Raw genomic sequence first — 13,401 nt, forward strand, 5'->3', positions numbered from 1 at the left:
ATTTTAATTATAGGTGAAATGAGCCATTCAATACAGTAACATTCCCTTCAGGGGAGTCCTCCAGCTTCCCAATTACCTTATTGCTCTTCGCAGCACTTCTCCTTTATATGAAAATCACAACCATAATCTTTCCTCTGAAGATCCCGTAATTCAGCTGGAGTACCACTCTAGTTGCAAGGATACCAATGTCAGGTACAGCGCTATGGAAGAACCCTATATACAGGGTGCACTGTTAACTGATGCTCTGTGTGTGTATATAACATTTTCTAGATTTCTCCCTTCCTTCAGATGTTCGCATTAAAAGATAATTCACATACACACACATAATAACTTTGAAATTTTTTTTTTCCAAAAACAACATTTACACAGTTTTTCTGTAAGCCTAGCAAAGCCTCATCTCCTAAGGAAATCTGATACACATGCCCTAGACCCTCAAAAAAAAAAAAAAAACAAACCCCCAAAAAACCCAAAACAATACCCACACCAATTTTTCCTCTATCCATTATGCCTCTATACTCCTCTAAAGCTCGCTCGAGTGCATGTGTACAGAGAGTACCTGCAGCTCCCTCCCCTGCATCCCCAAAACCAGCCGGGCACTTGGCAACAAATGCTGTGGTTGACCCCAAAACTCAGTGCCACTCAACCCGCCACGAGGCCAAACTGAACCAGCAGCAGCCCAGTCCCCTCTGCTGCCCGTCCCACAGCGTGGGCACTCACGTGAGTTCCCCCTCTTCCGCAATGCTCATCCTGTCTCCCAGTCTGCCTCTCTCCTTCTGCAACATCTGCTATTCTGAAAAACTTATAAACCTGCATTTTGTTTCAACAATCTGACACGTCAGCAAAGAGTGTTAATTAGTTTAGTTAGACTAAATGATGGCAGAATCACTGCTATATGCAGGTGTAGTAACATTTTAAAGGGGAATAAGCTGGAAAATACCTGTTTTTCAAGAACACTGACATAGGAGACGTGTCCTTCAGCTTTTTAATCATATAACCCCTGTTCTCTATTATTTAAGAAATAGTAACTGCAGGGGATATTATTATGTGCAGAATACTGACCAACAGAGAAACAAAATGAGCTTTTCCCTCCAAATTTTCACAAAGGATGTGCTAAAAATAATCTACTTGATTTATAAGGAATAAATTAAGTTCAACAGTGTCTTTTTAAGATATGATTTCACAGGTTCCACTGCAAATCCAAAACTTTTATTTTTGTTTGTATATGGTATCTTCCATATACGTTTGCTCTTTTTAATGCTGTCTTGATAATAGGGTTACCTATAGCTGACAGACTAATTCCTACTTTAAGTCTCCTATCCAGTTCTGCAGAAATTGCTGAAAATCAGCTATTACAAATGTCATTTGCAAGTCCTTTGCCTGTTATCAGATGAGCCCCAACAGTCAATTTCTCCACAGCTTTGAACTTCCCTCTAGCTCTAGATGAATTAACCTGATCCTATCCATTCAGCCAATAGTACTGATTTAATAAGAGATATGCCTGAAGTAAATGGTAACTTGGTTTGATCTGCTCTGTATAAATGAAACTAAAGTGGACCTAGCCACATTAAAAACCAGTTTAGAAGTAATCATTGTTAAACTGCACTCTGAGTTATCTGAGGGAGAATTAAGTCCATGTTGTGTCCGTTTTCAGCACAGCTCCTTCTACACAGTCACATATCTATATTGAGAATTACTTTTGAACACACATTCATGAAAACATGGCAATCAAGTACCACTCTCAGTATACAGCTAAGGATTACTCCCATAATAAGCACATTTTCAGATTCTAAGCTATATGGCAGTGACTTCAAACTATCATAGTACGCAATGTTAATTTAGTGAATGTCAACAAAACCTCTCTTGCCTCTGGAGTGAAAGAGAAGCAAAAGCAGGAGAGAAAGAAATACTGGCTTCCATAATGGAAAACATAATTTCAAGCCCTATCTAGGCAAAGGTCTCACCTATTTTGCAATTTCATCTTTATTGCTATTGCAAAATGGAACAAATTGTTGCATGACCCAAAGCAGCCAAAACATACAGTTTTCTTTCCACATCCAAGTTATCTCACCTTCAACATCCCACAAAGAACAGAACCACATTGTCATCACGTTGAGAAATCAACAGACTCCTAGGACAGTTAGGGAGGTGTAGAGAGGGTATAAAACCTGGCATCTGGCTACTTGGAACATGGTATATTAGCCTTGCTATTTTTTTAAACCATGCAAGCCAAAAGATGTGAGTCATAACACTCATGTGTCATAACAGTGATTCATAAATACAAGTGCACACAATGCATTCACATATAGGATCTTTCAGAAAAACAGGAAGACCTTTCCTGAAGGCTGGGCAAACCGCGTCCCGGTGTTAAAACACCAAATGAACAACCGGCTCTTGAGTGACTCAGAGAGCAAATACAGGATACCTGGTAACGATACCACATCCCCAAGCGCTATAAGTGGGGACAAAGACTTTCTCTTAATGCCAGGTCATATCATGAGAGCCCGTGGTCCAGGCCGGGGGAGCAGAATTTGGCAGACTCCTGCTATATTCCTGCCCTGCTCCTGCGCGGCCTTGGGCGAGCTATTCGGTTCCTCGTGCCTCAGTTCCGCAGCGGCTAAAGGGAGGGCGAAGTTATTTCCTGACGCCAGAAAAGTAGAAGCCGCGCTCAGATACCACGGTGCCGGGGTCAACTGAATCCGTGCCTTCGGGAGAAGAAGAGCGGCGGCCGGGCCTGGCGTGGCCTGTCACCCCGCTTGAGAGCGGCACCCCATCCGCTGGCGAAGACCCGGGGGAAGGAGGCCCAGGCGTGAGGGCGCACCGCCAGCCCTCGCCCGAGGGAAGGAGAGGGACTTCACCCTCCCGAGGCATCACCCCCGCTGCCCCCTCCCGCCTTACCTCAGCCCCTCACACCGACGCCCCGTTCCCTCAGGTCCCGGCACCCCGCACCCGCCCTCACCCCGGGCGGCAGGGCCCCGCTTCCCTCCCCGCCCGAGGAGGAGCCGGCCGGGGGAAGCTGCGCCCCGGCCGCGGCGGGGCTGGGGGGGGGGGGGGGGAGGCCGACGCATCCCCTCAGAGAGCCGGCCGGCCCCGCCACCGCCGCCTCCCACGCCCTCCCAGCCCTCGGAAGCCCGCACCCACCTCGAAGAGCTCGGCCGTGGTAGCCATGGCCGCAGGGAAGGCAGCGGGTCTCCTCAGCGGGTCTCCTCAGCGGCCCCGCCGCTACCGCCCATTGTGTCCCGCCGCCCCGGCAGCGGCAGCAGCAGCCGCCGCGGCGCCGCCTCCGCCCGCCGGAAATGGGCCTGCGCCGGGCGGCCGCCGCCGGGGAGGGGCCGGGAGCTGCGCACGGCGGCGGCGGCGGCGGCTGTGGTGGCGGCCGCCCCCCCTTCGCAGCGGCCCGGCCAGCCCCGCCATGGCCCTGCGGGCGCTCTGGCTCCTGAGGCACGACCCCGGGGCCGGCGGTGCCGTGCTCTTCTCCAGGTAACGGCGTGCGCGCCGGGCCGGGGGTGTGCGGGGGGAGCGGGGAAGGCGGGGACGGAGCGCGGGCCCGGCGGCCCGGGTAGGCCCGAGGGTCGGGCCGGGGCTCGGCCGGGCGGCCCGCGGCGGGGGTGGGTGTGTGTGGAGGGGGGGGGGGGCGGTTCTGGCCGTGCTGGCAGGCGACCGCCGCTCCCCGGCCCCGGTAAAGGTTGGGAAGAGAGAAGGCTGGCAGGGTCGCATCGGAGGGGCCGGTGTTTTCAAGAGCAGCCGGGGCTGCCGCCGGGCCCCGAGAAGAGATGGCCTTAAGATAGGGAAATGGTCTGATGCTGAATAAATCCCTTCGCTCGCCAGCGCGCCGCTTGGCCGCTGTACGGTTCTGAACCCGATTTTGAAAATTTCTGGGCTCGGATAACGCGCTTTTAACGAAATTTTTTTTTTTATTTTTTTTTTTTTTTTTACAACTTCTGCGTTTGGCGCATGGCTTTCCTTTCTCTGTTCCTCTTTTTATTAGCTACTGTAAAGATTTTACTTACCTCTTCTCTGTCCTAACATGGAAAAGGATAAGGTCGTGATTATGAAATACTGTCAGATGAACAAAATGGGAAAAATAGAAAGCATGTATTTTGCTTATATTTTGCTTATTTGCTCTTTGTATTGTTATGTAACTGTGCGAAAAGTACAGTATTTTCAGGCAGAAATTGAACTTTCCGTTTGATTTTAAGTTTTTGCATACAAAGACAGGGTTTCTTTAAGTTAGTGAACCGAAGGAGGACTTTTTATTCAGAACTCTTACAGAGTTTTAAGCAAGACTTTGGGCTAGGCAGGCTGCTTTTGTTGGTCTGGCAAAATTTGTTGCCATTTCCTTGTATTCTCTGTGATTTCTGAGGACACAATTCCAAAGAATGAGATGAAAAATACCTGGGGGATAGGGATAGGGAAAGGAAAAATACAGAGACCTGGATAGTAGTAGTAGTAGACCTACAATCCTAGTCTGAATTCAGTAAAACTGAAGAGAGAACCTAGAAGGAGGAGGGGAAAAAAAAAAAAAAAAGAGCAAGTAGACTATCTTCCATCTTCAGGTGCAGACAGATCTCTACATTGGACATTCCTCTAATTGTTTTAGGATTAGTATTATAGTCCTTGTATTACCTACAAGACTAGAGATGAGGCCTTCCCTCTACAAACACAGAGAAAGAGAAAGCCTTGTCCCAAAAAATCTGAGAGTGTAATCACCATGGATGAAGGGGGGGCTGGTGACAGGGATATGTGAAGTAACTTGTCACACAGTAAGCAGCAGAGACAAGGAATAGTGCTCCTTTGAAAAGGGCAAACTAGACTTGATACTTCAAGTGATTTCCAGACTTAGATCTTTCAGGTTCCCAGAGGAAATAATAGGGCTGTGGAAACCCCAGGTTTATCCTCCTAACTGACCTTAAATTCAACAAAGCACACAGACAATATAAAGAATGCCGGATCACATGGAAACTGTTGGTTTCGGGACTTACACACTCAGCTGGAGATACGTGAGCCCTGATCTTTAACCTCAGAGAAGACATCTGGGACATCAAAGCATTCCACTTTTTTTGAGCTGATCATAACTTAATTCAGGCAACAAGTATGGTCTCTCTCTTGAATCACCAAAGCTCATTCGCCCCTGGAAACTTTCATCTTTTTAAGTTTTCATGACTTTCTAGAAGAGAATACTGAAAAACTGAGATCTGAAGGGCTAACTAATCACCTAATGACTCGGCTAAAGCCGGGAAGATTCAGTGGGAGGAGGAGAAGAAGATTGCTGTGGTGCGGGGACAGCTTCAGCAAATGGAGCAGGCAGATTAGGCCATAAGTAAGACAAAACTAGGCTGAAGTATCTCCTCTTCCTTTGTTTTTAAAACATCGACCAAAAATAGGAGGTGCTCATCAAGGTTACATGTAGCCTCTAACCAACAACCTTGCACTGAAAGTCTTCCTAAATTTTCAAGCTGCAAAACCTCTCTGTTTCCTTGGTCTACAAAATAGACACGAGACTGTAGGGAGGCATTTTACTGTCATCTGTATCCTGTTTACGGATCTCATAGCTCAGGCTTCTCTCTGCCTATGCTTGCTTTTTCCTTACTGGAGAAAAAAAAAAAAAAAAAGCTGTAGATGCCTGATTAAGAATCAAACAAAAAAGCACAGTCATTGAAAATAAGCCTGAGGAAGTGTAGCTGCCTCCAGCAAGAGACTCTGCTACTCAGTTAAGAAAAGATGGTGTAGGTGGGACTTAGAGGCAACAGGATAAGAACCATGCAAGTGTTCAGGAGCAGAAGGGGGATGCTACATATGGAGGTCATAGATAAAACAAAGTACCACATTGCTGGGATTACAAGTTCCATGGCAATTTAAGAAACAGACTGTCAACGTGTCCTTAAAAAGATGATATAAAAAGGAGACTAAATGAAGGCATTTGTATATCTGTGCATGTTTTTCTCCCATGTTTGTGTGTAAGCATGGCTCTGAGCGCAAACAAACATGCAGCCTGAGAACAGATCTGCTACAAGATGATTCAGAAAGTGATTTAACTAGCTGCCTGGCGCGTAACCTGTGATATGCACTTTGAAGGTCCATGGATAACTACCAAGGGAATCCACAAAAGAGAATGTAGAAAAGCTAGCCTGTTATCAAACTTAGTGTAAGAGAGATGCAGGGGAGTCTGCAGTTTCAAAAAAGGATGAAAACCAATGCATTAATAGAAGTAATAATTTTTCTTTTCTCGGCTATTTATTAAAAGACAACTCTTCAGTTCCTCTTGATAGATTTAGGTTAGCTTGAGAAGAAATTCATCCCTCTCTCCTTTAAAAAATAATACTGCTTCAGAAGAAAAAAATCCTAGGCGTAGCATTAAACAGCTAGTATGATTTTTCTCAAACTTTATCTCCAGAAAATTTGAAATGAAATATATATGTTGATGCAACATAGCAGTTTTAAAATACACAAAACCTTGTGTCTCTCTGACATTTGATTACATCTCAATACTTGAAAAAATGAAATTATGAAACAGTCATAAAAGCTTTAAGTCACATATATTGCACGTGCGGTGTGGAATCCATTTTGCTCCCCTCTCACCCCCTGCCAAACCATGCAGCCCTCACTGGAAAAAATTGGACTTATGTACAGTGAAATCTTTTTGGATTTATAATATTGTAAAGGTTTTTAGTTAATCTTGTTAATCAATTAAAGCAACAGCTGCAGATCAATTGTGTAAGCTCAGAAGAGCAATGAAAAACCTCTATATAAGTAATTTGTATGATACTGTCTTGTAAATATAGTATTTAGTAGAGTAGCAAAGCTGCAGCAGTAGCATACTATATCTAGCAAAAAGCTGTTGAATTTTATTACGTGGGACATCTGTTTTCTTAAATGTCTGAAAACTTGTCTTCAGTGTGATCTCGCCTCTTAGAAATATTTTGCTGTTGAAGTTTCGCTGCACTGCTGTGAGTCATGCTTGGGTTCATTAGTGTCATTTAGATATCCTATACCTTTGTGCAACAGGAGGGGTAGACAGGCAGATTCACATTTGATTAAAAAAATTACTGTATTTGCTCAAAGTTTCCAGTAAAAATTCACCTGCTAGAGTGAATCCTAGTTACTCATGAAATAGTTTTATTGACAAAGACTTAGATTCTGATCCCATTACTGTTTCTATCAGGACGCTGCTGGCTTCCACTTACACAAGGTTACTTTTAGGACCAGGGGGGCCTTTGGGAGTTATCTGAATACCTAAGAGAAACCCATCCTTGATTATATCAATATTTATAATGCTTTTGCATTCTCTGATAGCCAGAAAAGGGATTGTGTGGTTCTGCTTCTAGGAGCTCTGTTGGTATGACATTTTGGGTGGGAAAAGATGCGTAGGATTAAGAGGCTCTTATTTCCATGTCACAGACGTTACCCCACCGTTGAAATACGCGCCGAGACCTTCAATGGGTCAACACATGTGCCTGTACCGTCTGACAGCGCTTTTCTTAAAGCCTTGCTTTTTGAACTGAGACTCATAGATGACCATATTTTTGTGGAGCATCGAGATACTTGTACTCGCATCAATCATTCATCGGTATATTCAGTTCGCACTGAAGGAGGGGATCTCTGGCCCGTGCTTGCTTTTCAGAAGAGTGGTCTGATATATGCATGTCTTCCACTAGTTGAAGAGACCCTGGAGCCACGGCCACCCCTCCTCACCGTTAGTGGGCTCTCGCAAGGACTGGCTCTTTTGTTAGGCATTGTGGACTACATCTCTCCAAGTCGGAAAAATGAAGCTGAGATGAGTGCGAAAATAGGCCAGCTTCGAAATTTGCTTATACAGGCCTGTCCACTCGGCACCCCCTTAAACACGAACATACGCAGCTTAAACAGCTCGTTCGATGACATTCAGGAAATGCCTACAGATGAGAATCAACCAGCTTGGAGATCCAACACATATAAAGGCAAACCTCAGGTTAATGTCTGTATCACTGAAAAAGTCAAGTGTATGCAGTATGACAAAAGAGATGTTGTGGACATGTGGCAAGTTTATGGAGCTGTAAACTGCAAGGTGAGAGCATTTTATGTGCAAGTCTGACCGAAGTACTTTTCAGGCAAGCACACTCGGAAAGTAAATACTCATGCCATTTTACTTTGGTATGTGATGAGTCAATTTCTGATACTGTAATATTTCAAAGTGTAACAAACTATTACATATTAGACTGATGCATTAGTGTTTTTTATTTTGATCTTTACTGTTTTTTTTTCCCGCACGCTTCATGCATTTTTTCAGTAACTATTTATGAGACTTAAATTTCCAGCATTAGCCTCATTGCATGTATTTCACCAAATTTTTCTTATTTTAAATGAAATAGGGAGAAATCATTTCATACAGTCTTTGCATACAGAGACTAAGAAATGGTAGTGCTAACACCAAGTTTATTTTCAGCTATCTAATAAGCAATGTGTTAAATAATGATTAGAAACAGAATTTTTGAATGAGTCTTCCACAAGTGTCTTTACGTGAGCATTTTTAATTAATTTTCCTACCAAACAGAAGTTTAATCTTCTATCCTACTTTATTCTATTACAACAACATTTTGAATCCACAAATGTTGTTTGTTTGGCTGACATAAGAACAGTTGATAGAGAATCTGGTGAAGGAAACTGGTTGTATAATTATTTTGAATGGTTTTGTATGTGATGATGGTATTCATTGTTTAATATTAAAAATTGGGAAATATTGACTAAATAGATCAATAATAATAATGAAATACATTAAAATTTGTGTTTTCTGTAATTGATGTATTTACCATTCTTTGTTCTGAATTACGCTTAGGAAGCACACTATATTATCCCAGTACACTGTATTTGTAACTGCCAGTGTTTTAAGAGGAGAAAGACCTTCTAATAAAGTGGATCATGGTAATTTAATTATTTGCAGGAGGTGGGATACTCATCTCCGAAGGAAGCCAACCTAAGTACTGCGCTTCCGAAGACTGGGTTATTTCCCGCCAGCCATGCTGGTAGGGATTATGGGGGTGAACAGCTTCCTGCTCTCAGAGGGACAAGTTCCTAGGTCATCTTGCAGAGTGGATGGCCTTACATAAGAAGAAAGCCCTGGTGTAATCGTGCACTGCTGAGCTGGCACACGGAGGGACGCGACAATGGTTGCACTGCACGTGGTTGCCATGAGAAAGCTGACATGGGACCACAGTGGCCATTAATAGCATGCTTGAATCCATTAAGCGGATGTTGTAAAAGTAACTGAATTAATTAGACTATCACCAAGTGTGTTTATGTAACATTCATAATGTTACATACATATACAGCAAGTCCTGGGCTTGCTTATCTGCTATTTTCTGGCTAAAGAGTACTTGTCAATTAAGAGACATTTAGCTAAGACTGCATCACTAGTCCTACTGTGGGAAAGGCTACAGAAATGGGAAAGGGACTTTGTTTTGAAAGTATTTGTCAGTACTAATGTATGAAGCCAGCTGAAAAATTTTAGTGTGGGTTTTTGGGGGTTTTTTTTTAATGCTTGTATTCGATTTTTGAACATCTGATTCTGACTGGAGTGAGATATTTTAGAATAACTTCTTGACTTCATTTTTTCAAGTGTGACATAGAGGGATCTGCACCAAACGTAACCCTCACTTTGAATCTCCCGACTAATGGTCCTCCGCTCCAAGATATCGTGGTCCATCATTGTGTGACTTCCATTGACCCTGCCATGCTGATGTCCAGTAGTGCCGAGCCACTGGATGATTCTGTGTATAACGGACCTTACAAATTTCCTTTCATTCCTCCTTCAGATTCATTCAACTTGTGTTACTACACTTCCCAGGTAATAACACCCCTGACCCTTGTTTTCCAGTCTTCAAACGGGAATGAAAATACCTGTGTTGTTGAACATGTCTGAATGAGTTTCAGTCCGATATGGGCGGGTAGAATGTTTTTTATATAATGAACTACTTGGAAGGCAGTTCAGGACTTGAGTCATCTGAGTCATGTTCAGGAGGTGCCAGTACCTTTGACTGCTTGGCATAGCTTTTCTTACTTTAAATGAACCACTTAGATGCCTGAATTAGACAAAATGAATCCAGGCTGAGATGTCAAGTGCATATACCACAAATCTACGTATTGCAAGCAGCCTGAAGAGTTCGGCACAGTCAGCAATTAATATGCATTTGTTATTTTTTAAAGTACTTCAGCAATGAAAACAGTATGTAATTGATCTTATGATGATGGTGTTAATTTACCTTGAGAATGAATATAGTTTTTCCCAGGTTCCTGTTCCACCAATTTTGGGATGTTATCAACTCATTGAAGAGGGATCACAGTTAAAAATAACAGTCAATTTAAAGCTTCATGAAAGCGTGAAGAATTCTTTTGAGTACTGTGAAGCTCATATACCTTTCTTCAACAGGTAAGAATAAAGAAAACCTAAATAAATTTCTTCCATTTCTCTGTGATCTTCCTGAAGTGAACCTGTCAGGAGTCAATAGAACAGATTATGCTCCATCAAAGTACTACCAGTGGACACTGACCTTGCACATGTCAGGAAGCCCCCTTGGAATTACTTCTAAGTTCCAGAATACAGAATTGTACCAGAATATTTGGTAACGTTCTGAATACTTCTGTTGTGCCTCCTGTTTCCCTGTGGTATTTTTTGATGTGAAACACTGCCACGATTCTCCAGGTGGATTAAGTCTTGAGATCACTTCCAACCCAGGGTTACCTCTTCCTTAAGACTGCTAATCCTAGCTACAGATCAGCTTATCAAAAATATAGTTATTTAAAATTAAAACGATAGTTTTCATTTAAGCCTTTCTGACAACTGCCATGACTATGCTGTCACAAAATTATAATGAAAATTTAAAGATGAAACGATACAAAGTTGCTGATGATGATCATAGTGTTAGTAAAACGCTGTCAGTGATCTAAAGACAGTAAAATATCAACAGCTCTTTTATGATTACTAGGTTGAGACCACAGTGATTTTCTCCTGCTCTGTAATTTCTTTGAATAAATTAGCGGTGTACTCAGATAGGTATGATTTGTCTGTATGCACATAAATAATGTCTTTCAGCATTTTGTTGCTTTCTTTAACAAAATGGGTGTTAACAAATACTGAATTATACTAATTCAAATGGTTTTATTTCTCCTCTGTCATACTGTAGGGGCCCGATCACTCAATTAGAGTACAAAGTTAGTTATGGCCAACTGGATTTGTCACGAGAGAAGAGCCTACTGGTTTGGGTCATCGGTAAGCAGAATACCCCTATGCACTCTTACTTCCTCCCCAAGTCAGTTTTGCATAGTGTAGGTACAGCTGTATAATTTCTTATAGATGCTTTTTGTGGCTTTAGGACAGAAGTTCCCTAAATCTTTGGAAGTTTCTCTGACTGGAAACGTGTCTTTTGGCACCGCAGGCAAAGAGCACCCAACTGATTATGTTTGCTCTGGGAACACTGCTTATGTAAAAGTAAGTCACAGGCTCTGTCAAAAGTGGCCTTAGTAGTCATTTTTTTATTATCTTAAATTGGCTATGAAGATACGTTGATTTTAAATCAGACATAATTATTAGCCTCTTTGTTCTCAGCATGGAGTTTTCTGTTTTCTTGCTTACAGGATTTGACATCCTGTCATTTTGGAGTGTACTTGCACACCAAGAGTGTGTAACACAGATTGCCAGTATTTGCACAGCAAGCATGACAATATGCATCTGATCATGTTTTCCCTCTCTTTCTATAGCTGTGTTTTAGGATCCCAGACTTTACACTTACTGGATGTTATGTAGACCAGCATTCTATTCAGATCTTTGTACCAGGAAAACCCAAAATTACTGCATGTGAGTTGCTAAAAATATCATTTATTTAACTGAAACTGTGTCCTGAACTTATGAACTGGATGTCAATGACTAAAATTACGTAGCTAAAGTTGGACAAAGCTTTTTCCTGATTTGCTTGGGACATCTGAGAAATTTTGTTTGCTGCTTTGTGTTTTTTTCTTTTGTGATGCTTAAAGCATCCCTGGAGTAGGGACTGGCATCTCCCTTTCAGATGAAAGCTCTTATTACTCAGTTACAAAGTCAGTCTCTCTTGGGCTCTCTCCCATTCACCCTGTGACGTTTTACTATGCTCTGCATAATGTCAGAACTTTTACTGGGGTGGGGGGCGGGCAGAGAATGCCTCTCCGTAGTCTGGTCCCTTGTTTAGGACGCTTTGTCAGAGAGGTGGTATGTGGATTGGCAATACCCAGCTACAGAACTCAGCCCCGGCATGCAAGGTGAGGCTGTTGCTGTCAGTGTCACCACACCAACATCCCTTGGAGGATGTGGCTCCACGTTGAATCTGTGGAGCAGACCAAATCTGCTTATTCTTGAGTTAACACATGACTACTTCCAAGTCTGCACCAAAAATATACTAATTCGGAACACAGTAGGCACTCATTAAATCTGAGCAGTACTGTCTAATGGAAGCATTTTTATTTGTAGCTATCTGTTGCAACTTCTGTCAGTCATGTTAGCAGAAGTCTGTAAATGCTTTTTGAAAACTCTGATCTACAGTGTTAATTTTGTGACAGGTCACATTCAGTGCTAAATTGTAACACAAAAAAGCAACATTGTCATACTGTATGTTTTCTATCTAGTATGCAATTTGTATTCATTGAACAAAGTCCAACCCATCCACCTGCTTTTGACTTAACCTCTGTTTGAATTTTAAGCTCATGACTGATACATTAGTAAAGGTAATTGAAGCTGAGACTTTAATGTCTTATTATCAGAAACGATTTTCAAATAATAATAAGAGCCTTACAGTTTAAAGAGGCCATTATACCTTTTCTGTAAACTAGTAAGGATGGATTAGTCATCTCTTAACTTGGATGAAGGAATGTCTGATTGTAAGGCACCCTGTAATCCTTTATTTTTCTTGCCTGTTTTTTTTCTTTTAGCCCGGGAACTGATTTCTTCCAATTACTACATCTGGAATTCCAAAGCACCAGCACCCATGGTGTACAAAACCTTATTTGACTGATTTGCTTGTGAATGATTTTTGTATTTAAACAAAACAGACAGCTAATGAGAGTAATGTCATGATACAGTGACAATAAATATTCTCTAGCACTTGTACTTGGTATGTTTGCTTAAAAATTTCTGTGGAGGAAAAAAAGAAGAGGTCACTCTCTTAAATACCTAAGTTGGTTTTAAATTGTTTAGTCCTGGATAGCAGCTTAGAGAAGACAATTTGAAATGTACTTGCCGTGGCCACTTTTACTTTCCTTTCTAACGTTAACTGGTGATACAGATATGGGCTGGTATGACTGGGCATGTCTTCCAGGAGAACTCCCAGTTACTTCACTGGTTTTGTAAACCAGAGAGCTCACGGGACATGAAAGCTTTCAGTGTCTCACTCCTGGCCTGAAGTC

General features: G+C 42.4%; 2 protein-coding genes across 5 annotated transcripts in view; one reads left to right on the top strand and one right to left on the bottom strand.

The window, feature by feature from the left end:
• Positions 1 to 3,273, bottom strand: part of EXOC5 (exocyst complex component 5) — a 29,104-nt gene extending 25,831 nt beyond the window's left edge. For 3 of the 4 annotated variants that reach the window (XM_030037536.2, XM_041129111.1, XM_030037528.2), the window contains exon 1: positions 3,139 to 3,273. In XM_030037536.2, the coding sequence (XP_029893396.1) occupies positions 3,139 to 3,165 (27 nt within the window). In that variant the 5' untranslated portion in view covers positions 3,166 to 3,273. The remainder of the gene's footprint in view (positions 1 to 3,138) is intronic. The other variant, XM_041129113.1, reaches the window with a different exon arrangement.
• AP5M1 (adaptor related protein complex 5 subunit mu 1) lies at positions 3,146 to 13,105 on the top strand. Its single transcript, XM_030037549.1, has 8 exons — positions 3,146 to 3,477; positions 7,396 to 8,041; positions 9,590 to 9,817; positions 10,260 to 10,399; positions 11,154 to 11,239; positions 11,343 to 11,458; positions 11,728 to 11,824; positions 12,928 to 13,105. The coding sequence occupies exons 1-8, from the start codon at positions 3,164 to 3,166 to the stop codon at positions 13,008 to 13,010; spliced, it is 1,710 nt and encodes a 569-aa protein (XP_029893409.1). The 5' UTR covers positions 3,146 to 3,163; the 3' UTR covers positions 13,011 to 13,105.
• The last annotated feature ends 296 nt before the right edge of the window (positions 13,106 to 13,401 follow it).

The sequence above is a fragment of the Aquila chrysaetos genome, chromosome 2 (genome assembly GCF_900496995.4).
Source record: "Aquila chrysaetos chrysaetos chromosome 2, bAquChr1.4, whole genome shotgun sequence".
NCBI lineage: Eukaryota > Metazoa > Chordata > Aves > Accipitriformes > Accipitridae > Aquila > Aquila chrysaetos.